The sequence below is a fragment of the Thunnus albacares genome, chromosome 11 (genome assembly GCF_914725855.1).
Source record: "Thunnus albacares chromosome 11, fThuAlb1.1, whole genome shotgun sequence".
In the NCBI taxonomy this organism is placed as follows: domain Eukaryota; kingdom Metazoa; phylum Chordata; class Actinopteri; order Scombriformes; family Scombridae; genus Thunnus; species Thunnus albacares.
In genome coordinates this window covers 12,486,829-12,511,239 of record NC_058116.1, presented here as the reverse complement: position 1 = coordinate 12,511,239, position 24,411 = coordinate 12,486,829, and the positions used below count along the sequence as shown (strand labels likewise).

The 24,411-nt window shown below is 40.1% G+C and overlaps 1 protein-coding gene across 1 annotated transcript in view; it reads right to left on the bottom strand.

Moving 5' to 3' along the window:
• Nucleotides 1–1,002: 1,002 nt before the first annotated feature.
• The window catches only part of col4a1 (collagen, type IV, alpha 1), a 46,341-nt gene continuing 22,932 nt past the window's right edge, over nucleotides 1,003–24,411 (bottom strand). Inside the window, exons 3-52 of the mRNA XM_044365917.1 lie at nucleotides 23,033–23,122; nucleotides 22,777–22,821; nucleotides 22,578–22,622; nucleotides 22,413–22,475; nucleotides 22,251–22,304; nucleotides 21,898–21,924; nucleotides 21,697–21,771; nucleotides 21,492–21,554; nucleotides 21,243–21,278; nucleotides 21,094–21,132; nucleotides 19,633–19,725; nucleotides 19,456–19,491; nucleotides 19,269–19,328; nucleotides 18,990–19,025; nucleotides 18,840–18,884; nucleotides 18,687–18,719; nucleotides 15,479–15,539; nucleotides 15,324–15,359; nucleotides 15,081–15,227; nucleotides 14,861–14,944; nucleotides 14,630–14,713; nucleotides 14,291–14,361; nucleotides 13,951–14,142; nucleotides 13,657–13,825; nucleotides 13,424–13,516; nucleotides 13,128–13,232; nucleotides 12,889–12,986; nucleotides 12,346–12,496; nucleotides 12,123–12,236; nucleotides 11,628–11,795; nucleotides 10,844–10,933; nucleotides 10,552–10,704; nucleotides 10,291–10,389; nucleotides 9,993–10,082; nucleotides 9,543–9,682; nucleotides 8,717–8,843; nucleotides 8,503–8,583; nucleotides 7,854–7,952; nucleotides 6,832–6,882; nucleotides 6,554–6,739; nucleotides 6,260–6,393; nucleotides 5,983–6,055; nucleotides 5,501–5,572; nucleotides 5,192–5,320; nucleotides 5,000–5,098; nucleotides 4,701–4,913; nucleotides 4,388–4,565; nucleotides 4,179–4,293; nucleotides 2,801–2,973; nucleotides 1,003–2,655 (exon numbers count right to left, since the gene is read on the bottom strand). Of these exons, the coding sequence (XP_044221852.1) occupies nucleotides 2,574–2,655; nucleotides 2,801–2,973; nucleotides 4,179–4,293; nucleotides 4,388–4,565; nucleotides 4,701–4,913; nucleotides 5,000–5,098; nucleotides 5,192–5,320; nucleotides 5,501–5,572; nucleotides 5,983–6,055; nucleotides 6,260–6,393; nucleotides 6,554–6,739; nucleotides 6,832–6,882; nucleotides 7,854–7,952; nucleotides 8,503–8,583; nucleotides 8,717–8,843; nucleotides 9,543–9,682; nucleotides 9,993–10,082; nucleotides 10,291–10,389; nucleotides 10,552–10,704; nucleotides 10,844–10,933; nucleotides 11,628–11,795; nucleotides 12,123–12,236; nucleotides 12,346–12,496; nucleotides 12,889–12,986; nucleotides 13,128–13,232; nucleotides 13,424–13,516; nucleotides 13,657–13,825; nucleotides 13,951–14,142; nucleotides 14,291–14,361; nucleotides 14,630–14,713; nucleotides 14,861–14,944; nucleotides 15,081–15,227; nucleotides 15,324–15,359; nucleotides 15,479–15,539; nucleotides 18,687–18,719; nucleotides 18,840–18,884; nucleotides 18,990–19,025; nucleotides 19,269–19,328; nucleotides 19,456–19,491; nucleotides 19,633–19,725; nucleotides 21,094–21,132; nucleotides 21,243–21,278; nucleotides 21,492–21,554; nucleotides 21,697–21,771; nucleotides 21,898–21,924; nucleotides 22,251–22,304; nucleotides 22,413–22,475; nucleotides 22,578–22,622; nucleotides 22,777–22,821; nucleotides 23,033–23,122 (4,797 nt within the window). The 3' untranslated portion in view covers nucleotides 1,003–2,573. The remainder of the gene's footprint in view (nucleotides 2,656–2,800; nucleotides 2,974–4,178; nucleotides 4,294–4,387; nucleotides 4,566–4,700; nucleotides 4,914–4,999; nucleotides 5,099–5,191; nucleotides 5,321–5,500; nucleotides 5,573–5,982; nucleotides 6,056–6,259; nucleotides 6,394–6,553; nucleotides 6,740–6,831; nucleotides 6,883–7,853; nucleotides 7,953–8,502; nucleotides 8,584–8,716; nucleotides 8,844–9,542; nucleotides 9,683–9,992; nucleotides 10,083–10,290; nucleotides 10,390–10,551; nucleotides 10,705–10,843; nucleotides 10,934–11,627; nucleotides 11,796–12,122; nucleotides 12,237–12,345; nucleotides 12,497–12,888; nucleotides 12,987–13,127; nucleotides 13,233–13,423; nucleotides 13,517–13,656; nucleotides 13,826–13,950; nucleotides 14,143–14,290; nucleotides 14,362–14,629; nucleotides 14,714–14,860; nucleotides 14,945–15,080; nucleotides 15,228–15,323; nucleotides 15,360–15,478; nucleotides 15,540–18,686; nucleotides 18,720–18,839; nucleotides 18,885–18,989; nucleotides 19,026–19,268; nucleotides 19,329–19,455; nucleotides 19,492–19,632; nucleotides 19,726–21,093; nucleotides 21,133–21,242; nucleotides 21,279–21,491; nucleotides 21,555–21,696; nucleotides 21,772–21,897; nucleotides 21,925–22,250; nucleotides 22,305–22,412; nucleotides 22,476–22,577; nucleotides 22,623–22,776; nucleotides 22,822–23,032; nucleotides 23,123–24,411) is intronic.

Below are 24,411 nucleotides of genomic sequence, written 5' to 3'. Positions count from 1 at the left end.
CCAAGTATTAGAAAACTGACAAGAAAACAAGTACTCATCTCAGAAACTCATAAACAACTACTTTGTTATAAGACATAACCTATTGTAGTGTTACTATCCAATTGATTGACACATGTAACTTTTGCATCAATAATGTTTGTAAAAGCAGCCGTATTATGGGCTTACATTTACAATTATCATCACTTTTAAACTTAATCTTTTAGTCATATTATTTGATTATCTATATATGTATAAACATACCTGTAATGTACTTAAAATACAGATTGGGCCTTTTAAAGTGTGGTACATGTCTGAAAATGTAGCCTTTGCCCCAACTGCAGACATCTCAGCCATGTAGCAAATGATCTTGATTGTGGTCATTAGGCCATCATGTTCAGTTGTACCCGTCATTTGATCATTTGCCTTTAGTGTTGTATGACCCTCCACTGTGACTCCCACCTGAGTGACCTTGCACTCACCAAGCGGTCAGAGGCCAAAGCCTTGTTAGACTTGTTTATGAAGATAGCCGGGGGTCAAGGCCTCTCTGTTTGTCCGTCTGGTGACGAGAGGAAACAAGGGATAGGATTCCGGTAATAGATGAAAGACGAGAGTGGAGATAAAAGGAGGGGTTATCTGGTTCTCTGCGGAGCGTATCGATCTGTGTGTGTTTTCATGGGGTGAACGGGTTTGTTGGCCACCATCCCAGCAGAAGTGCTGAGGTAGTGGCTGCATCGCGCTGTGGAAGAGTTGGTGCAGAGGATGCACTTAAATTATGGTTCGAGATAGATTTGAGGTCAGCTTTTGCTGGAATAATAGCCAATGGAAGTAAAAGCAAAAGGCCCTCTGTGAACTTGTGAATCATCCAGTTGGTAAGCTCTGACATCATGAATCATCAGCAACTTACTTTCAAATTGTGCTGATGCTGCCCTCTTGTGGCCCATATTGAGTACTGTAATAGAAATCTTCATGTCACATTTACAGAAACAGACAAATGGAAAAATAACACCTATGATAAATTAATAATAATATTCTAAAAAATTTTATTGCAGGAATTACACAGTATTGGATCTGGGAAATAAGAAATGTCTGTTCTGTTAATCAGTCAAGATTATTCCCACTGTACTCAAGTTTGTGTGAATACTGCTAATACTTCATGTACTTCATGGAGCACTTAATCAAAACCAAGCACAACATACTAACAAAAAAAAACAGGTTACGGTCAGTGTCAAGTAATTACTATAACTTTAACAGCAGAAAACTTTGTATCTTTCAATTGCTCTGCAAAGGACATAGAAACTATGTTTTGGGTTTCTCATATTGACACAACTGAAGTTCTCTAAATACTGTATATTGAGGAATAAACATAACATAGGCCTACATCCAGACCTCTTAAAGCATCTCAACCTGCATAGACACTTATAAATATAGCCCTCCTCATCTGTCTATGTTTGACTTGGATGCACAACCATGACATGATGAACCTTTACAAAAGTAATCCACTACGGGGAACAATCAAGTACATGAGCAGAATAGCAAGTACATGTTATATGTAAGTATATACACATGTGCATTTCTTTGGGATCAAAGATTAGAAACATTTGATTCACTTAATGTGACAAGAGTAAATCCTTTAACACACAGCCGTTATACACAATACTGAGAGTAATGGTATAAGAAAGGTGATTTTTTTTTTTTGGTCTATTTCTTTTTGTGCATTTGTCATTTGTTTTGGATTATATTTGCAGACATCACAACACACACACACCACTTCCTAACAGCTCAAATCCATTCATATATGTACACTCACACAAACACACACACACACACACACCTGCCAATGTTGTTTCAGTGCTGTTTTGCATGTTAATAAGGCGCTGATTGTCAGAAGTTGAAACACTGTTTCTGGATTTATGGAATCTCAGATACACTCAAGTCCAACATATTCTCATAACTCTTATAAATAAAAATGGACTTAATAACACACAATGTAAATTCAATAATAACCTGAGGAGAGTATGTTGAACTAGGTTAGAGAGGAATGCATTATATTTACAACAGTGTGGTTGTTATATTTTGGTGATGGTGACATTATAGTGATTTTAAGTTTGTGTAAGCAGTGGTAAGTCCCATCCTTTACATTAGTATGTCTAAACAAGTTAAAAGGTGAAAATCTATAATACTACTATGTAGCTATATCTTTGAATGATGTGGCACTGGTAGGGAAGGGAAATAAAAAAATGGAATAAGGCAGATAAGTAAGATTCAATAGCACCTGTCTTACACAAACAACCCTTTCAAAATGAACACTAGTTTACCAGTTTAGGGGGCATGTACTCAGTGCAGTGGTAAACTGGGTGCCATTCCTTAGAGACATGTTGTGATCATGTTAGTAAAGTGTTCTGCATGGAGCAAAAGGCTGCTTGGTCTCTGCATTGTGGTTTGTAAAGTTTGATCTCCGGTTTGTTCTGCAACCCACGCCTCAGTCCCTCTCCTCTCACACATACAGGGAATTAGCACCATCCTCTGAAAACAGGAAGTAAAGCCAAGTCACGGACGTCGGCGCAGGTCAGGAAGTAGGACTCAGAGGTTGGGGTTTATGTCCTCTTCATGCACACCTGACAGCGGCTTATGTGTGTTCGGAGATTTCCCGCTTTTAGTGTTGTTGGGACAGGTTTCCTGGAGATACGTAGAGAGAAAAACATCAGAAGTCGGTTCTATAATGCCAAGATTATCATGTAGATGTGGTGAGGGAAAAAAACAATCAACAAACATAAGGAGAATCAAGAAATACAATGTCTGAATGTGAGTATGTCTGTCTTACGTAAACATCTCGCTGTCTTCGATAGTTGCGAGCCAGAAGCTGTAAGAGTTGGCGTAGTAGTTGCAGGTTCCACGACCATGACACTCGATGAACGGAGCGCTGCGGAACTCCTCCAAGCAGGAACCAGGTGAGGCCAGAGCCTGGCCTGAGCCCTCAGCACCAGCACTGGTGTGCTACACAAACACACACACATACATATCCAAATGAAGCCTAAAATGTGCATGTGCAAAAAGGGTTGCTATGTGGATTTTCTTTAGCAGACAATATAAATCTATAGATGTATGTATATGTGTTTGTTTACATGTGTATGATTACAATGGGTTCATAGGTGCATGCACGTCTTCATTTATATATTTAGATAGGTTTGTTTGTAGACAAAAACCTGTAGATGCTGAGTAGATACACACATCTGTATATTATGCAGTGGTGGAAGAAGTATTCAGATCCTTTGCTTAAGTAAAAGTACCAATACAGCAATGTAAAAAAATACTCCATTACAAGGAAAAGTCCCACAGGAAAAATCCTACTTAAGTAAGAAGTAGAAGTATTAGCAGCAAAATGTATTTGAAGTATTAAAGTAGAAGTACTGGTTTCATCCCTCTGACTGATATATTATCATATATGACATCATTAAATTAATAATACTGAAGCATCAATGTTTAGCAACATTTAACTGTTGTAGCTGCTGGAGGTGGAGCTAGTTTGAGCTACTTTATATACAGTCTGGCTTTATGATCACAGCCTGGCTGAGCAGCCTATCTGTGAAACTTAACACTAAACTATATAATCAAATCCAGATTTGTGTGAAGATTATTGGCCAACCTGAGACACACATCTTTCAAGCAGCTTCCAACAAGAGCATGCTTAGACTTGCACGCAACAGTATCTCTTCTGTTTTAAATGGAGAGTACCAACTTCTGCCCTCTAACAGGTGATTTAGAGTCCCTATATGGTTTACAGTTTTGGGGAGGGGGTAGGGTAGGAGGAATATATTATAATATGTATTTGTATTTACAGCATGATTTAATTAAATCTTTCAACAAATGCTTACAGCACATGGTATATTCAAGTTAACTGTTATCTTTTTATCTGTGTATTAACACAAAAAATAGTAGTAGTTGTATTGTTATCATATTTCTCTGTTTTTGTTGGCTGCTCAGGATGTGAGCTGTTTTTATGGATGAATAAACTGAACCTTGATAATGTCTGTGGAAATAAAATCTGAGAAATTCTGCAAGAAAAGTCTCCCCATATTTTAGTGAATCATCACAACATGAGGCTTGGCTGATAACATCTCTGGTGTAATGAAGATTGAAATCTATTCTCTACAGAGGAGACTCTGTTCACTTGCACTGAGACCCGACCCTGCTTGTCTTACCATGACAAAGGAGTAGCCAATCCACAGAGAGTCCCAGCCGTGAGGGCATGGTGGGATCATGATAGTCTGACTGTGAACTGCAATCACCATGGCTGGGGCTTCACACACAGCACACCTGTACGCACATACATATGAGAAGGGTACAGCATGTGAGTGTCATAAATAAGCTGCAACAGAACAGTATATATTGTATAGAAATGCTGACATACCTGCTGATGAAGGGTTTGATGCTTTCACCAGTGATTGGTGCCATGCTCATGGGCATGGGCTCAGGGGAGGTGAGCCAGTAGGAGTAATCATTACGGGAGGCAAAGTTGCACACATTGTTGATGTTACAGAACAGGAAGGGCATGGGGCTGAACTTCCTCAGACAGCTCCCTGCCGTACCTAAAACACAGAACCATAACGCTTGTAATTCATCCTGCAAACTTCTCCTTTCATCCCTCTTCTTTTTCTTAGTCTCACTTCTTTCTTTCTTTCTTTCTTTCTTTCAGTCTTTCTTCCAAATATTGTTTTTCTCACCTAGATCCTGTCCGTGAGAGCGTTCATTTCCTTGAACGTATAGCAGGGAGTAGCCATCATATATGAGCGAGGTCCCCTCAGGACAATATGGAACCTCCACTGTTTGACTGTGACGGGTTACCAGGAAACCGTGTTCCATGGAGGAGGGGCCAGGGGGACCCACTTGACCTGGAACACCATCAGGTCCCGGGGGTCCAGGGTGTCCTCTGGGTCCTAGAGGCATGGAGTTATTAATCATTTATGAAAGCAACAGAACAACTGGGGACATGTCTTATCCACTGTTCCTTAGAACCTCTCACCTTGAGGCCCAGGCAGGCCAGGCTCTCCTTTAGATCCAGGTTGACCGTGATGTCCAGGGACGCCGTCTTCACCTTTTGGTCCTGTAATACCTGTCACACCTGAGAAACATAAATGAAATAAATGATGTAACAGTTATTAAAATGGATGTGAGCAGGAGGAAACTGATTATACATTTTTAAGCAAAACGTCACCTTGTTGTCCTTTCTGTCCAGGGAACCCAGATGGACCCTGGGGTCCCGGTAAGCCTTGAATCCCTGGGAACCCAATGTCTCCTTTAATGAAGGTGTGGGGGCCAGGGGGACCAGGGGGGCCGTCAATACCTGAAATAAAGAGTATCATTTTCCAGATTACCCAGATTTTTAGCAGTTTGTGGAAATCAAGTGATAAGATTATCAGACAAGAGTAAGTACTGACTGAATTATATACATTATTTATTGATATAATGATTATATATAGTGTGTAATGATTCTAATATGGCAAATTATTGAACTCCTTTTTACCCTTTTCTCCCGGGAATCCTCTGTCTCCAAGTTCTCCTTTGACTCCTCTGTCCCCGAAATTACCCTTTGTACCTAGATATAATGTTCACAATAAGCTTTTTTGCTTTTGAAAAAACATAGTATTTTTTCTCACAATTGCTTAAACACATGCTGTCTTTCATACATGGTAAATGGCTGCTTTTATCCAAAGCGCTTTACAATGTTTCTGCTGCTTACTCCTCCATTCACACACACACACACCAATGGTAGCAAGCTACCATGCAGGGCACTGGCACAGCCATCAGGAGCAATTTGGGGTTCAAGTATCTTGCCCCTGGACATTCCACCATTTGGACAGGAGGAGTAGGGGATCGAACCGCCGACATTCTGATTAGTGGCTAACCCACTCTACCTCCTGAGCCACACACCCCACATGAATGCACACACACACTCACAGACACACTGTATATTACACACCGTTATTTCACACTGTATTTACTTACCTGGGAAGCCAGGGACACCCTGCAGTCCCCTCTCTCCCTTCTGTCCATCAATACCTGGAAGACCAGATTGTCCCTGGAAGACACACACACACAAATAAAATCGCTGAACAAGCTTGAACTAAAAACACAGATCAGTGTTTCTCTAAAAACTTGCTCAGTTTATAGTGAGACAAAAGTTCTTCTTCAGTGGTGGGAAGAACAGCATTTACATGTATCAGCTATCTCTCATGCACATTAACCATTGTATGACATGACAGTTAACAGCTTTGTGACATACAGGAAGTCCAGGAACTCCAGGGTCACCCTTATGTCCTGTCTCTCCCTGGAAACCAGGGTGACCTGGATCTCCTTTGTCTCCCTTTAGGCCCTCTCTGCCTGGCACACCAGAGGGTCCAGGTGCTCCTGTGACTCCTGTTTGATAAAGACAAGAAGAAGTTGAAGAGATTTTTTTGACTACAGCATAAAATGTACACAGTATTTCTATTCAAAACACTTGTGACAGCTGCTCCATCTATGGAAACAAGTCCTTGCACATGTAATGCATTGCTGGCATGTCATGTATGTGGCATACCTGCTTCCCCAGGTTGTCCTGTTTCTCCCCGTTCTCCTTTAGGGCCCTGTAGAGAGGAACCTGGGGGCCCCCTCTCTCCTGGCTCACCCTGGCGACCCTGTAGGCCTTGAAGTCCCTTGTCGCCTTTGATACCAGGGATACCTGGATGACCAGGAGTGCCAGGGAAGCCAGTACTACCTTTGTCACCTGGAGAGTGAAAGACAAGTCCACATGACGAAACTCTGTTTGTCACCAGAGATTAAGGGATTATATAAATCAACAACGGAGGGGGCTCTCACCTTTATCACCAAGCACTCCAGGTGGCCCTGGGAAACCTTGGCCAGGTATACCTGCAGTGAAGGACAATTAAGAGGTACATTCCTAAAACATTTCTACAGGTGTGGAATGAGAATGTTTACTACAGGAATAGGACCAGCAAAATAATAATACAAAATAATATTATCATCTTAAATTATGTCTGATATGCTCTCTGACATTCACACTGAATTGATGCCATTATATTTAATTTGTCACTCCATCCTCTGAATTTGTTCACTGATTAATGAATGTCAATCAAATCCTTTCAAATAATTCATTTACATGGTTTCAGGTGTGGAATTGTTTCCAGTTATAATTACAATATGAAAATATTCAATTAAAAATATTTAATTAAAAAATTACATTTAAATTAAACAAGGTCTCAAGTCACAGTTTGAACAAGGATATGTGCATATTCTGAATGGCTTCTTTTTGTATTCACTGCTTCATATAGCAAGAAATGACAAACTTGTTGACATGTTTATTGTTTATTTGGACATATAGGACATACAGTAATGTTATATGCAATAGTAACTGTGATCTGTTTTTCAAATTTTGCAGCTAATGATGAGTTGTGGCAATCTTTTGAAGGTGCATCTCACTAAGGTTAAAAAGCATCATCCTCTGCTGTCTCACAGCTTTGTTACCATTGGTTACCATCTGATTGCTTGTGTTTCTTTTTGGTAGTTTTTGTGATGTCCAGATTGGTAGTGAAGGTTCTGAAAATGTTAGGGCTGCTTAAATCAAGATACTGCCATGTGTCTGCACTAATTAGTTGTCACCATATTTGGAGAAATTACACTGTTACCTGAACTCCTGATTGACACTGAGCTTGTGTCTTCCCGTACTTATTTTTGAAAAAATAATATGTGGATGTACATAAAAGTATTAAAAAGTGCATGTGGTTGTTGTGGTGGAGAGTTCTCAAGATAGGGAATATCAGGCTGAGAGGCTCATTATACTGTAACGTCCAGTTGATAGACAGGTAAATTTTAGCACTAACCTGGGTCTCCTCTCTCTCCTGAGGATCCAGGGATGCCATCCACTCCAGGCTCTCCCTTCTCTCCAGTAGAACCAGGAGGTCCCTGCAAGCCAGCTTCACCTGGGAGAGAAGAGGTTTACACAGTATTTGTTATTGTGTTTATAGGGACAGCTTTAACTTATTTCATCATTGTCCAGCAAGACTAAATAGGCATTTGCATGGGACAGGTGTCATTTCAAGTATGGTGCACAACAGATGAATGATAAGTACATGAGTCCTTTTTGTATCTGTTTGGATAAGTACATGACTCACTGAGCTGTCACTGATCTGGAGATTTTCCCACAAAAACGGGTTTCTGAATAAAATTGGTATAAAAGAAATTGCCAGTCTGCTGTAGAGTGATGCTTTATTTTATACTCACAATAGCTAATTTAAAAAGTTACCAAAGTTTGGGAGAGGTGGCAAGGTGCATAATTGTCCAAACTGCCCCTATAATTCACTGATTAGTTTGGATTTTTTTACAGACTAAACTGTTATAACAAACCTTGATCCCACAGGATTATAGCTGATTAATGATGTATCAAAACTTGTAGTAGTAATTAATTAATTCATGTAGTAATTAATTGTGGGCACTGGTCTGACTAACATATCTAAGAAGCCTGTTACTTACCAGGCCGACCATCAAGACCAGTTTCTCCTGCAGACCCAGGCAGCCCAGGGGTACCCTTCTCACCTGGCAAACCTGGCTGACCTGTACAAAACACATGCACACACACCACAATAAGAACGCACATGGAATGACAACGCTTATAATACCTATATATACCTAGTGTTCAGCTTGTGGACAAATAGGATGAATGCGACAACACAGACAGAAATCTGACCTGGATAGCCGATGCTTCCTTTGTCTCCTTTAGTTCCTTGCAGTCCTGGCTTGCCGGGCATACCTACATGACCCTTCTGACCCTTGTCTCCTGGTGTTCCTGGGAATCCAGGCTGGCCTGTCTGACCCTATGAGAGCAGAGGAATGGAGAGATGCTGAGTACAAAGAGGCATAAATGTGAGGAACAAGGCAGAATATGTTGAGGGAAGGACAAAGACAGTATGTCTCTGATAACCTGCTGGTCACACGTTATAGGCATGATCACTCATGCTCACAGATACTTCTTTTATTCAGCGACAAATTTGACAACATTGAATAGCCAACTATAGAGTGGCGACTTTCATAGCCTGAGTCAGCTTCCATCTCCCTTGTATCAAGGGCGCTAATTTACAGTCTTTAAATCCCAACATTCTCCACACAGTCTATCCATGTTTTCTTAAATTAGGCATTTGTGGCTATCTGTGGTTTCAACTCACATTTGTAACAATGCAAATTATTAAAGATACAGACCTACAGCATTAGGCAGCTGAATTTTAAATCCCTTATTGCAAGCTTCTTGGAAATCACATTTGACTTCTTTCCCAAAGTTACCATGTACAAACTCTTGTACTGTTGCCTTTTTCATGAAAGAACCCGTTTTTTTCAAGACAGTGTTTTATTTTTTTTACTGATAATTTAACTGGGAGTTTCATGGCCATCCATGCCTTGCAAGCGCTCCAGCTACCAATTTTTAATGCACAGAAGATGACTTATGGAGGTCACTCCCTGCAGTACGTTCACTAAACTAGTGTTATAAATTATAACTGTTGTTATAGCTAGTGTATTACCTTTTCTCCTGGATGTCCTGGGAGACCGATACCTGGCTCACCAGGTAATCCTGTTTCACCTTTTTGTCCATCCGTGCCTCTGAAGCCAGGATGTCCTGGTGTACCAATGTCTCCTTTAGTACCCTTTGGACCAGACGGACCTGCACAAACAGGCACACAAGTACACACAAACAAACAAAACGCAGATATTTGTCAGCGTTGCATTGAACTTCCATTGAACACAGTGTTTCACACAAATTAAATGTCAACTTTAGTTATTCCCTTACTTGAAATAGTTACAAAACAGCTGTTAACAGTTCTGTGTTTAAAAGACAGAATTTCATGTTTGTAATACACACAATAAATGCCTGCACAAATGCACACGCTTCCATACTGTTTCACATTTTCAGGACATATATGACACATTTTTCTCTGCTTCTGAGTGAGTGTTTGCTATTTGTGTGTTCTCACCCGGTATTCCCATCTCTCCTACACTGCCCTTCTGTCCAGGTTGTCCGATACTGCCAGGACTTCCAGGAAAACCAGGGTCTCCTTTCTCACCTGAGAAACATCAATGAGAAAGAACAATTAAAAAAATAATTTTTATTTTCCCTCCATTTTCATTGGGTACCAAGCAAGTGCAGGGAATTACCAAAATAGGAGTTACATTAAATGGGTAAACTGAAATGGTTACCACATGAAGTCTTTGTGATTTAACTATCCTATACAAATATTTAACAAATTTTAGAATGGTGGTCAGGTAGGTCACCTGGTTGTCCAGGTAACCCAGGCTCTCCATCTTTGCCAGGCATTCCAGGGTCTCCAGGCATTCCACGGAAGCCCTTCTCTCCAGTGATTCCAGGGTCACCTAAGGGGAAAATGGAATTAAAAAAGAGAAGACATATGGGCACTGAGATATGTCTGAAACTATAGGTCAATATACAGAATCATCAATTGGCCTGTTTGTAGTTAATCTAATGAAGGTAATCAAGAGTTTCAATGAGTCAAAGACCAGCCTGTTATTTCATACCAGTGTCTCCGATGTCTCCCTTCTCCCCCTTCATGTGCTCCATGTCAACTTCAGTCATGTTGCCAGGAGGTCCCTGAAGACCTGTGTCTCCCCTTTCTCCTTTGGATCCAGCCTCACCAACAGTCCCTCTTGATCCAGGGAAACCAGGGTCACCTGAGAGAGATGGTGGGAAAGGGAAATTGTAATTTCTGCTGATAAATAGGTACGTTTACACTGTAAGACCAGTAACAGACAGGCTGAAGAAAAGTACCCCTAACTCTTTAAATTGTTTTAACTATTTGGTGTTCCTCACCTCTCAAACCGGGAGATCCAGGATTACCAGGAGGTCCGGGAAATCCTGGTACTCCCGGTGTCCCCATGACGCCCATATCACCTTTAGGACCTGGCAAACAAACACAAACAGACATTGTGAATTTCTGTAATTGAAAAAGAGATTAAAAAGCTAGAGGAGTAAATTTCTGCCTATTTCCTATTTCAAATTGAATTGTAGGTTGAATTCCTTATAGATGACTATTACTTAGTGGTCAGAGTGATGCGTTTTGGAAAGACTATAACAACATAGACATAACAACATACAGTCACTTCTCAAATAGTACCTCAACTGCAGAGAGGATGAACCTGTTTAAAAACAGGCTTATATTTTGTTATGAATTCAGGATAATGTACATTTCCACCAAATTATTATACAAATCATGTCATAGTCACAACTCTGCTGCTGCAAATTTCTCTTTTAACAGAGATACTATTCTTATTCACTTCCAAATATGTCTATTTTTCAGTTCTTTTGTTTGGCATTAAGCTACTACCAATGAAACGCAACACTTCCTGCACAAATGTTTCACATTAAAAGTCTTCCAGCAGCTCAAAGGCATAACCCCGCCCTTACCTGAAAAACTTGTAATGTGAAACATGTATAGGAAGTGTTAAGTTTCATTTATAATAGCTAAAAAATGAGCAAAACGGCAAAGTAAATTTTATTAATTAAATGTATGAATAATAACAGTATTTCTGATATAAAAAGTAAACTTGTCAGTTTGAGTGTTTTTTCTTGTGTTTTTGTGGTTTTGCACTCTCACCCTGGTTTCCAATCAGTCCGTCCCTGCCTGGTAAGCCTGGTGGCCCTGGCAGTCCTTTAGAACCTGGGGTTCCTGGGAACCCGGGGATTCCCTTCTCTCCCTGAGGCCCCGGCATGTCCAGACCAGGAGGACCCGGGTAGCCCTTTTCTCCCTTTACACCTTCCCTACCTGTACAACATACACAAATATAAATATATTGTGTTTGATATTCAAGTGAAGGAAATTAAGAGTATGCACAATCTTCTTAAACAGCAGACATTTTGACTTGTCAGTCAAAGTAGGGAAAGCACAGGTGTCACTCATAACATTAATGATGCCCCAGTAAGTCATGACAGTATGACAGTAAGCAACAATACCAAGACCCTGAAACTGAAGCCGCTTAATGGTATTATGCCATTATTAATGTTAGTATTTACACCTGTGATTTTCCTGCTGTGACATGTGTGTTCTGCAAAAAAAAAGGCCTCTATAATAGAATGCTGAGGTTGTGCTCACCATGTGGTCCTTGCTCTCCAGGTACTCCTTGTGGTCCAGGAGCGCCAGGTGAGCCTTTTCCTGGAACACCTGGTAATCCAACCACGCCGGGAGATCCTGGGGGTCCCATTTCACCTAAGACCAAAGAAAAACAATTTTGTGCTTGGTACAAGCAGGTCTTTTAACTCATGGACTAAACTGAAGCAGGCTTCACACCAGAGTTGTTGTAAATGTCCTGCAGTACCTTTGATTCCCTGAGGTCCTGGTGGCCCAGTCTGGCCTTCCTGTCCAGGAATACCAGGTAGTCCAATGCCACCCTTCTCTCCCTGGAAGCCCGTAATTCCTGGGAGTCCCTGCAAACCTTTTGGGCCTGGCAGCCCTCGTCCTGGTTCACCCTATAAGGTTTAGAAATGATTTACACGTCAACTCTGATGCTAGTGATTTTACATGACATTCATATCCCCCAGTTTATCATGGCTATATAATAAATGATATTGTAGTTGCGGTTGTTGGATTTGAATTTTATTGTATGTAGGACTTGTATGTAACTGTAGGACTAATGCATTTGTTTGGTTTTATACCTATTCCCACCAAAACCATATTTAAATGCAACAAAAAGAAAGACGCATAATCCATACAACAACTCTGGGAAGTTGCACAAAACACTAATATTCAACGGTCAAAAGTCCCTTGTTGAGTCACTTCCACAGTGTGTGCCAGCATATGTCTGTAGTATACATGTAATTAATTATTATTAAGTTATATATACATGTAGAACAATACATACTTTCTGTCCAGGTGAACCAGGTTGTCCAGTAAAGCCATCCTGTCCTGGTCTTCCTGGCTCTCCTGGTAATCCTGGAGCTCCTGGAATCCCACTGATTCCTGGAAACATGGACGAAACATTTCCTGAGTTATGTTTTGTTCTCTTCATTTACATGTTTCTTTAATAATCTGTAAGTATCTGCTGAATGTCTGTGATATATACATGGACAGAGGGACTGGGGTCAACATGGAATAATTTACCTTTAGCACCAGTTGGGCCTGGCAATCCAATTCCAGGGGGGCCGGTTTCACCTTTCTGTCCTGGGAAACCTGGCAACCCAGCATCTCCTGGATGGCCTCTGTCACCTACAGCCAACAACATGCTGTGTGGTAAACAAGACCACTTTCCAATAATCTTCATATATACATAATTACATGATCATCGCACTCTACAACCCCAAATCAATGACATTCCATTGATCAAAGTTTCATTGTCAATGATTTTCTTTTTTTGGAGTGGAGTATAGACTATGACAGCTGAAGAAGGTGTTGCGTACCTTGAAGTCCAGGTCTGCCGCTTTCTCCTCGTGGTCCAGGTGCACCTTGAGGTCCAGGAGTGCTCAAACTTATGCCTGGCTCACCTTTTACACCTGATGGATGTAAGGTATATGTTCTAAATTAATGAATATACGATTTGTGTGTGTGCTGTCGAGATACAGTTCGATATGACTTCACTTTGAATATATGAGTCCCTTTGTGTATAGTGTATTTGTGTAGATCTCAGGCATACCAGGTACTCCAGGTGATCCAGGAATGCCTGGTCTCCCCTGACTCCCCTTCTCTCCAGGCTCTCCTGGTTGACCGAAGCCTGGCAGACCAGGAGGACCCCTCTCTCCCGGGGTCCCAGTAAAACCAGTGTCCCCGTTTGGTCCACGCTCACCCTTGATGCCTGCTTTGGCCTGAAAAATGTCCAGTCTACTTAGTTTTTAAAATGTTAATAATAAATTCAAAAGACTTAATAAATATAGTAATATCCCTATAGACTGCCTAAGCATACAAACTACACACACACACACACACTTACAGGTTCTCCTTTGAGGCCAGGTAAACCCGGGATGCCATCTCTCCCTGGCTTTCCTTCCAGCCCTGGCTGCCCGGGTGAACCAGGAACACCAGGCAGTCCTTTGTCCCCCTTCAGACCAGGAGCTACGAAAATGTCCCCTGGCTCACCAACAGCACCAGGGGCTCCCATCAACCCTTGACTTCCGTCAATACCCTGCGCACAGGTTAAGAAAGATGTTCATACAGGTGAAAAAAATGTCAATGACATATTCTTTTATTTTCCTCCTGCTCCATTTCCCTTAATAAAATGGGGAATTCATCTCAGATCTTGTTGTCATAATCTCAGACATTATTCTACTTACAGGTCTTCCAGGATTTCCAGCTAGTCCAGGCTGACCCTTTTCTCCTTTGCCACCCACTCTCCCGGGAGGTCCTGCCAGGGGGAATGGACAATTGTACATAATTAGCTCCTTTAATACTCACCACAGCGGGTGTCAATACATGCAGGAAAAAAATGGTGGAATAAGACAACAGTAATGGTTACGTTTGGACAACAATAACAAAAAGTATTTAGAAAGGCCAAAGAAATATTTGAATGCTCAAATATTGAGAGCAGATAGGTCTCCAGCAAAAAATACCTTTAGCTCACAGCCCCAATTGGTTTTGACTATTGTCATTTGAATGCGACTACGTTCACTTACCCCGCTCTCCTTTAGTGCCCTGTGGGCCAGGTAATCCAGGGGGGCCAAAACCTTCACACTGAACACAGGTATCTCCTTTGTCACCTGATAGGTGGCACAAAAATATTCATTTAAAAATATGTAAATTTCCTGATTGTGTAGTCCAGCAGCAGTGAACATAAAACATTGAAACGTGGAGTTTTAATTAATCAATTATTCATACTTATCAGCATTAATTGTAGATGCTCTTACCTTTCTGTCCCAATTCCCCTTGTAACCCAGGGGGTCCAGGTGGGCCAGGAGCTCCTTTCTCGATGTTACATTCATTAGGGTCAACTGCATGGCCATGTCACAACACATACACGCACACAACACACATATTAGGTTATTCAAATATCTGTAGGTACACACTCTTTGTAGGTGTCCCTTGTTTCCATTGATTGAAATTATTGTCTTCACAGGTGAGGCATACCCGGCAGTCCCGGTGGTCCAGGAGGTCCAATAGGCCCGGGTTGTCCTGGAGGTCCAACTAGAGATTCTCCTTCAACCCCCCTGTCTCCTTTCTCACCCACGTCTCCCTTCTGACCACTCTCTCCACGAGGCCCTTCAATAAAACGGCCTGAAGCACAAGAAAGCCAACGTTAGTGTGTTATTTAGGTTAGCACCTAAACACCTCAAAGCAGTGTTGTTGTGTCAAAAAATTTGATTATTTTACCTGGAGGACCTGCCTCTCCCTGGGGGCCACGAAAACCTATAGGTTAAGAACAAACCAAAAATGAAACAAAAACATGGATATCATTGCAACTTATCCACTGATGGCATTTATGAGTGAACGTATAAGCATTTGTGATTGTATCATGGCATCCTTACCTTTTTGTCCTTGTAATCCTGGGAGACCTCTGGGGCCAGGAGGACCAGGGGCACCACTACCCTATAATTACAATAAGTACCACAATTACAAAGATGAAAAATACATGACCATTTTTTAAAATGTATGTCAAGTTTTATTGTACCTGAATTCTATTCTGTACTTGCTGCCAGTCTGCTCTCTTACAAATAACTATTACTGCAATACTGGTGTTAATTATTTGTATTTAAATGACTATGAATAAAATGGTTACCCTTTGATAACAGTACATCCTGCTGTGTCCAACTCACTACAACAGATTTTTGCATTATCTCAAATACAATTTAGTATTATACTTCCATAAAGTCTGTGGTCTTTGCCACAGACAGACAGACAGACTTTTAGTCCCTACTGTGGACCAAGCTCCAAAAATGCTGGATACTACTATTCCCATAAAGCAATAAATAGTATATTTTGAATAGTATAGTATAGTATAGTATATTAGACACTCACTGCCTAGTAAATGCTCACATATTTAAAGTCCCCTCCAGTGTTTTTCTTCTTTTTCCTTCAGTTGGATGTTCAAGCTTCACTGTGCAGAGTTTGTCAGTAGAAAGCTGTTTTCATGTTTATCTCCCGAAAGGGGAAAATTTCTCTGTGCTCATGGAAAATCTGAGTTTCAGGTGTGTACTTACGAGTATGATTTGCAATGGGGAACTCTTAGGGCCTTCTAGGCCTTCAGAAAAGGCCAAACATATCAGCTTTTTAAATGTTCAATTTAATCTCTTTCATTTAATAATTATTCTGTTCTAATTCTAATTTAAGCCTCATTTTCAATCAGGTTTGCTTCAGAAATGAACGGGTTACTGTCCTTAAACCATGAAAATAGAGTCATCCAATCAGATTTTTTTGTTGTTATCTCTTGGCAGAGAAAAGATTAGCTGGCTCAGTCATTGATTAGGACTTCATAACTGGGACAGAAGGCCATAGCCCCCATAGCTGCGTGTGTTTGTTCAGAAAGTGCCCAAAAACCATGCTTGTGGCTTAGCTCACCACACATGCTGTAGTTATGTTCGTCATGTCTTAATTCAAGGCTCCCTTGTCATGTTGTATGTTTGGTAATGCTCCTGTTACATCTTAAATGTTATTATGGGTTCATAAAGACAGTATTGTGTACACAACTAGTAATTGTTTAAAGTTAAATAGTGTAATACTAACTCTACTAGCTTTGCCTTGGGATTTCCCATTGTATTAAAGTTGCAGTGCATAGGATTTAGTGGCATCTAGCGGTGAGGTTGCAGATTGCAATCAACTGAATCCCCCTCACTCTCCCCTTCCAAGTGTGTAGGAGAACCTATGGTGGCTGTGAAACTAGCAAAAATGCAAAAGGCCCTCTCCAGAGCCAGCGTTTGGTTTGTCCATTCTGGGCTACTGTAGACACATGGCAGTGCAACATAGGAGGCTCTGTGGAAGAAAACCTGCTCCCTACATAGATATAAAGGGCTCATTCTAAGGTGACAAAAACACAATTATTCTTATTTTCTGGTGATTATACACTAATAAAAAAATACATACAATAAAAATCATACATTTCTGCCGAGTCTGTTCTGCTAGATGCCACTAAATTCTACACACTGCACCTTTAATATGTTGTTAGCATAATGCTAAGCAAGGATTACTGCCCTGTCAGTCAGCCCACCTGGAAACCTATTTGCAAATAGTAGTGTATTTATTAAAGCTCTAAGCAGGGGACCAAATAAGTTTGGAGACACATTTTTTTCTTTCATTTGTACATGAAGAATAACAGTGCACATGTCTGTTTGTAGTTTTGTTTCTTTGAGAGAGAGAGAGAACTGCTGTTTCTACATGCCTCCCCCTGCTGATTTTGAGTGATTGTTGTCATTGCTTTGATTACTAAATGAATATTTATCAATTATGGATTTTTCAATTACGCAGAAGGAGTAGATGTCATTTTAAGGATTTTAACAAGGTAACTGAACAATTTTTGTGTGAATAAACCATATGAGACACAAATTATTATTCAAAGCAGAGTATGTCTTAAAACATGTCTGGAGGGAATCTTTACAAATCCATGCAACTGTTCAATTGTTGCAACTGTTTAATTATAGAGAGGTTGCAGCCACCCTCTCTATGTTTAAGAGTAGGCTTAAAACTTTCCTTTTTGATAAAGCTTATAGTTAGGGCCGACCAGGCTCACCTTGGATCAGCCCTTAGTTATGCTGCTGTAGGCCTAGACTGCTGGGGGACTTCCCATGATGCACTGAGCTCCTCTCTCCTCCTCCTCCTCTCCATCTGTATGCATTCATGTAACATCAACGCATGTCACTAACTTTCCTTCTTCCCCGGAGTTTTTTTTTTTTTGTGTGTGCTTTCTCAACCCAGGGTTCCGGGCCGAGCCTTCGCGGTCCTTCACATTCCTGTTGGCATCCTTCCCTAGCTGCTGCTGTTGTCGTTGTTGTTATGATTGTTGTTATTCTGTGTCCCCCCCCCCCCCCCCCCCCTTCCCTCTTTCTTTCTCTCTCTCAACCCAACCGGTCAAAGCAGATGGCCACCCACCAAGAGCCGGGTTCTGCTTGAGGTTTCTACCCGTTAAAGGGGAGTTTTTCCTTACTGCTGTCGCCAAGTGCTTGCTCATGGGGGAATTGTTGGGTCTCTGTAAATTAAAGAGTACGGTCTTGACCTGCTCTGTGTGAAAAGTGCCCTGAGATGACTTTTGTTGTGATTTGGCGCTATATAAATAAAAATTGATTGATTGATTGATAAATTGATTGATTGATTTTCTTTAACATCTATTTGCCTACGTGATGGTCTAAATACTTAATATTATACTGCCAGAATATAAAAAAAATCCCCACTATATGTTAATATAATTAATTATTATTTTACCTAAAAACTTGTAGATATTTAATTTAAACCAGAATTACCCTCTGGTCGGTAAAGCCTCTACCACATTTCCACTGGGGACATAATGTCAGTGTCTTCAAGCTACAGGCCTCACTCAAGTGATGTCATTTGATGTAATTTTTTTCAGACTTGACTTGATTATACAACTGTAAAATCAGCGGAGTGCCACTTTAACATCTTCTCACATTTTAACTGAAAGAAAATGTGGCGACATCTGCTGGTGTTTTTTTAGAATGAATCCTGTTTGTTGCTGTGGGTGAGAGAGAAAGAAAAAGAGACAGACAGAGAAAGAGAGAGTTTACTTACATAACCTGGTGGTCCTTTTTCTCCTTTTTCACCCTGAAACAAGACAAAAGAATTTAGCCTGTGTGATCATAACACCTCCATGAAAATGTAAGTTTCATATTAAAAGCCTGATATTATGGTATGTGTCGAATAAATAAAAGGTGCATTATTTACCGGGGAACCAGCGTATCCAGGAATGCCAGGAAAGCCCGTTTCTCCCTGTGTGAGAGTATGTATGTACTTTAGCGATAAATATTTCATGATATAAAAGCAAATATCAGTTGGATGGTAGAGTAGGTAAATAATACATTAAGTTATTGTTACCTTACTCCCATTCTCTCCATCCTTGCCAGGTTTGCCCTTAAATTACAGAAAACAAAAAGCATACTTCAATTGTTGCAGGGATTGATGGTTAAGAGACTTGAATAAGCTTTAAATGGTTACATGAAAAAACTGAGGTAAAAAAAAAAGCTTGTTTTCCATGTTACATTTAACCTTCTTAAGTATGGGCATAAAATCTTACACTGACAGCAACTAATGTTGAAATTCTTTAAATTCTTCATTTATTTTACTATCCCATAGAGAGGTCATTTGGCCACCTACTCTTGGTCCAGGTGGGCCTGGATCACCTTTGACACCATCCTGATGAAGGATGCAAAAGCCCTGCAAATGACAACACATGATTTGAACCATGTTTCAAAAGCTGTAAAGTTGAAGTTGAAGAAAACATACAGCCTGTGTACACAGTGATGTAAAACATGCACAACAATATTTGAAGCACAATACTAACTTTCTCTCCTTTCTCTCCTTTATCTCCTGTCTCCCCCTTTAGAAATAAAAAACACAAACACATTCAAGAAAGAACACAGAATTTAAGTCATCTTTTACATCTAAATTGTGATTTATTGTATCTATACACAACAATTTGTAAAATTTCTGTTTAGATTTATGAGAACTAGGTGAGTACCCGTGGTCCAGGTATATACTCCGTGGGTGGTCCGATGACTTCATTAGCTGGACGTCCAGGAGGGCCGGGTGGGCCACGAATCCCTTGATTACCCTGCAGGGACACGACGACACAAATGACTTTGTAAGATACTAAGAAAATGAATGAGATTATCCAAAAAGATATAACTCAGTCTCTGGAAATGAATCATCATATCCTCTCTTCGTAAGAACACCGTGTGAACAATTAATCACAAACTTGATTGGAAAAGTGACTTAATCCAGAGAAAATCTCTTGTCTCTTAAACTAAATAAACCATTTAAAAGCCCAGTGGATTTTCTGTGAACTGCATTGTCACAAAGCTTAAAACAGGGCTGTTATTCTTAGCGCATGAAAAGCTAGCATGTGGGAGATACATGGTTTTCACAAGGGAACAATGACATTCAAAATGTGTTCAGTCCATCAAAGCAAACCCTGCTTTGTTAGCAGTAGCACTTTACATTACAGCTCAGTATTAACATGGTAATGATATATAATTAATTTAATTACAATGGCAATATCTTGGTATTATTAGAGTTTCATGTTTGTTATAAGGTAAAGGGGAAAACAGCTCAAAGTTATAATGGAGCAGAATATATCAGTGATAACATGGGAATAATGGGGCTAACCTCAAAACAACTTTAAAAACCTTCACATCAAGTCTTACTACCTCAAGATAGTACCTGGTGTGTCCTTTTAATCATTTCTGATTTTATTATTTATTTTGTCTCTGATCTAAGTTTTTTTAGTTCAGTCCTTTTTGATATTATTACTCTGTAATGTGGGCCGAGCCACAACAGAAAGCATTTCACTGCCATTATTTACAGAATGTATTTGATGCATATGTGACAGATAAAAATCTTGAACTTGAGTTATTGATGAAAAGAGATTAATAGAAGGGTAATAATTGAGTAAAATGCTGAGAATAACAAGGTAATATCAGGGTAATGTTTTCACAGTATTGAAATTGTAATGTGTAATATAAACACAATGGACAATGCCAGCTGAATCTTTGGTAGGTCAAATGGTTTAAAAATGATCATCACAGTCATGTATTTAAAACTTTTGACCTGACGAAGATCTGACAGGGATTGAAACATAGTCCATATAACTACATTTATGGTTCAGAGTCAGCATGCAAGTGTTACTTTTTTCGTTGATGCTGATTTCCAATAGCCTTGCACCTACATGTGATGTGTGTAAACCTACGCTTTGTATCTTCGAAATTGTCATGCATAATTATCGGAAATTAATGCTGAAATTCCTATTCCCTTTCCATTTCCTTTCCTTTTTTTTACTTTTTACCTGAAAACACATAAAGCAGATATTACCCCATTTTTACCATGTTACCACCATGCTGTAAAGAGCTCCCACTACCTCTACAGTGAAAGCAGAAATGTGTCTTTTTTTTGCAGATAATGCATAAAGAACAAAACCTCTCACCTTTTCTCCTTTCTCACCCAAAAAGGCCAGCTTGTCACCCTGCGGGGAAGTAAAATAAAAAGTTCCAATGTCATCTCAGCTGGGTGATCAAGTCCAAGAAGGTGGATTTTGTTTTATAACTATAAAACTTTATTCATGACTTGTTTTACCTTCTCTCCAGGAGGGCCTGGTGGACCAGCGTCACCCTGCCAAACACAGTTATTCAATTAGTCAAACAAACTGATAATACTAATACTGTATCTAACTGATGAACAGCATCTGCCAGGTTAAGACGTCAAGTATCTACAGGGATTGTACTTTGTAATGTGTGCTCTTTCCGGTGTGGATTCATTGGCTAATAAAATGTGTCACTAACTCTATAGGCTGATAAACAGTCCATCTCTGTAAGAGTAACTCACTTTGGGTCCTGGATAGCCGTTAGGTCCTGGGGGGCCGGTAGGTCCAGGAGGTCCAACTGGTCCCTGCGAATGAAAGATGTGTGTGTGAAGAACTTGGAATTACATGAAAATTCAGGTTACATTTTCTAATTTGTCTCTTTCTCTCTTTCTTTCGACACATATAACCACATGCGTGCATTCACACAAACAAACGCATAAAACGTACAGGAAATCCAGGTGTGCCTTGCAACCCTTTTTCTCCTTTCAGGGGAACCAGCCCAATCAAACCACCAGGGTCACCCTGCAGGATACAAAACAACAAAAAAGAGGTTTTGTAGAACATTTACTGGTGGATGCATTATTTTTTTCTTGTTTTACAAACATATTTGCATATAAAATGTTAAATTTTCATAAAATTTCAACTGACCTTCATTCCAGGAATTCCTGGGATACCCTGAGAAGAGAGGACAGTAGAAACATACATCTATACATGTAACATATTCTGGCAGATATATATATCCTTTTACGAGATGATGCTCAGTTAACATATTGCTATGTCATGTGGAAATCTTGTATTTCAAATGTTATAACTGTAATGTTTTAACTTCGGTCTTGTCCAACTGGACAAATCCCCAAAACAGTTGGCAGTCAGTATAAAAACAAAGCAGCCTTTCTTGTAATTTTGATGTTTTTCGCGATGTTTTCACAGGAAAGGTGTAATAACTGAAATGTGTGCTGCTCAATGAGGTGTTGTTTGTCATGTGGATTGCGGTTGCTTACAGGTGGTCCTTGAAGACCAGGAAAACCAGGAGTGCCATCCCTGCCTCTTTCTCCCTGAAACATACACATAACACATTCAGAAGGCAAAAACAGTCTGCAGGTTATAAAACAACAGAAAATATTAGGTGTGGAGGCTGTTGATCAGTTTTAGAAGAGGCTTACTTTAGTCCCATTGCATCCTGGGATACCTGGTGCACCAGGTGGACCATCATTTCCATTGATACCCTATAAGCAGGACAATTAGAGACAATTTGCAGTTACACAGTGACAAATAATTTACTGGATCTTGCAGGATGTGAGACATGAAGGCAGATCAAATGAACTTACTGGTAGTCCTGGGTTTCCTGGGAAACCTGCCAGACCAGGAGGGCCCTGCGAGATCACCACCATATCAACATTACTATCTCATGACAATACAGCAACTACAACATAAGCAATAATTTGTAGGATTTGTGTAAGTCTGTCTCATATCATACTACACTGCTTATATCAGACTGTATCATAATTTTGATGGTTAGCTACTTACTCGCACTCCTTTTATTCCAGGAGCCCCAGGCTCACCCAGATCCCCCTAAAAAGAAATAAATGACAGCATGGTCATCATGAGAGAGAGAAATAAATTCTGACAAGCTCTGTATGTCTGTATGGCATGTATTCATTACATTTTGGGGATAAAACTTTGTTCACAATGTCACATGTGTGGACTGGGGAACAAAAATGAAGTAATCAGAAAGTTATTGAAGGTTATTTATTTTAATGTGTATATGTGAATTTGTACTGACCTTGGGCCCCATTGGCCCTGGAGGCCCCTCAGGTCCCTGCATCCCTGGGAATCCCATATTGCCTTGAAGACCTGGAAATCCACGCTCACCCTATGAAGCACAGGGGATCATATTAATGATACAAGGGCAAAAGAGCAGGAATAACTTAAACCTTAAATGCTCAACACAAGTAATTTTATAGTTTAATAAAAGTCAAATTTCACAGGAAACAGAATAAGTATTGAATGACATTGTGACAAAGCTCCTCTGTACGTGGCCAGTAGTGTTACACTGTGCCCAGCATTCAAGCTGTCTTTAATGGATTTTGGATAAACATTCCCAGAGGGAGGCATCCTGGTGGTCTAAGGCAGTGGTTCCCAACCTGGGGGTCGGGGCCCCTGAAAGGGATACCTACGAAATTTGAGGGTCTCCAAATAATTGAAGAGATAATGAAGAATAAGATATTTTTGTTACACAAAATTATGTTTTGTTTTTTAACTTTTCTGAAATGTTTTGCTTTTTTCTTGTGAAATACATATTTTTTAGCTGTTTAGGACTCCTTCAAATAAAAAAGTTACAGGAGAAAAAAATCAGTTTTCGGTGGAATTTCTCGTGTCTTCTTGTCATCAAGGGTCACAAGGAGACACTTTTTCATTTTAAGTGTCCACAAGCTAAAAAGGTTGAGCTCCACTGGCCAAATGGGTTTAAGGGGATGACGATGATGAAACATTTCTATCCTGATGGGAGTGGTCTCTCCTAGGATGATAATGCCTCCATCCACAGGGCACAAGGAGTCACTGAATGGTTTGATGAGTATGAAAATGATGTGAATCATATGCTATGGCCTTCGCAGACACTGGATCTCAACCCAACACCTATGAGGGATTTTGGACCAACATGTTATACAGCACTCTCCACCAACATCATCAAAACACCAAATGAGGGAATATCTTTTGGAAGAACAGTCTTCATCCTTCCAGTAGAGTTCAGATACTTGTAGAATCAATGCTAAGGTGCACTGAAGTTGTTCCAGCAACACATAGCGGCCCAACACCTTACTAAGACACTTTATGTTGGTTTTTCCTTTAATTTGTCACCCGTCTGTACTGTTCTTCTACACCATTGTCAAGTTTGTGATTTCAAGTTTCTATTCAGTACATGTAGGTTTAGTTGGTACTGCACACAAAAGAATGTTTTCCCTCATCAAAACAGCCCATCACAAACAAATTTCTTATTGAAATAATGAGTTCATTGCATTTTATCTCAAAATAATCAGACTGAATTACCATTTTGTTTCACATCCTTCATTCATTCATTCATTATATTTGAATCGCTGAACAAATCTGAGGTGCAGATTCAGAGGTCTTGAAGCAGGCTATCATGATTCATGGTGCAGACTC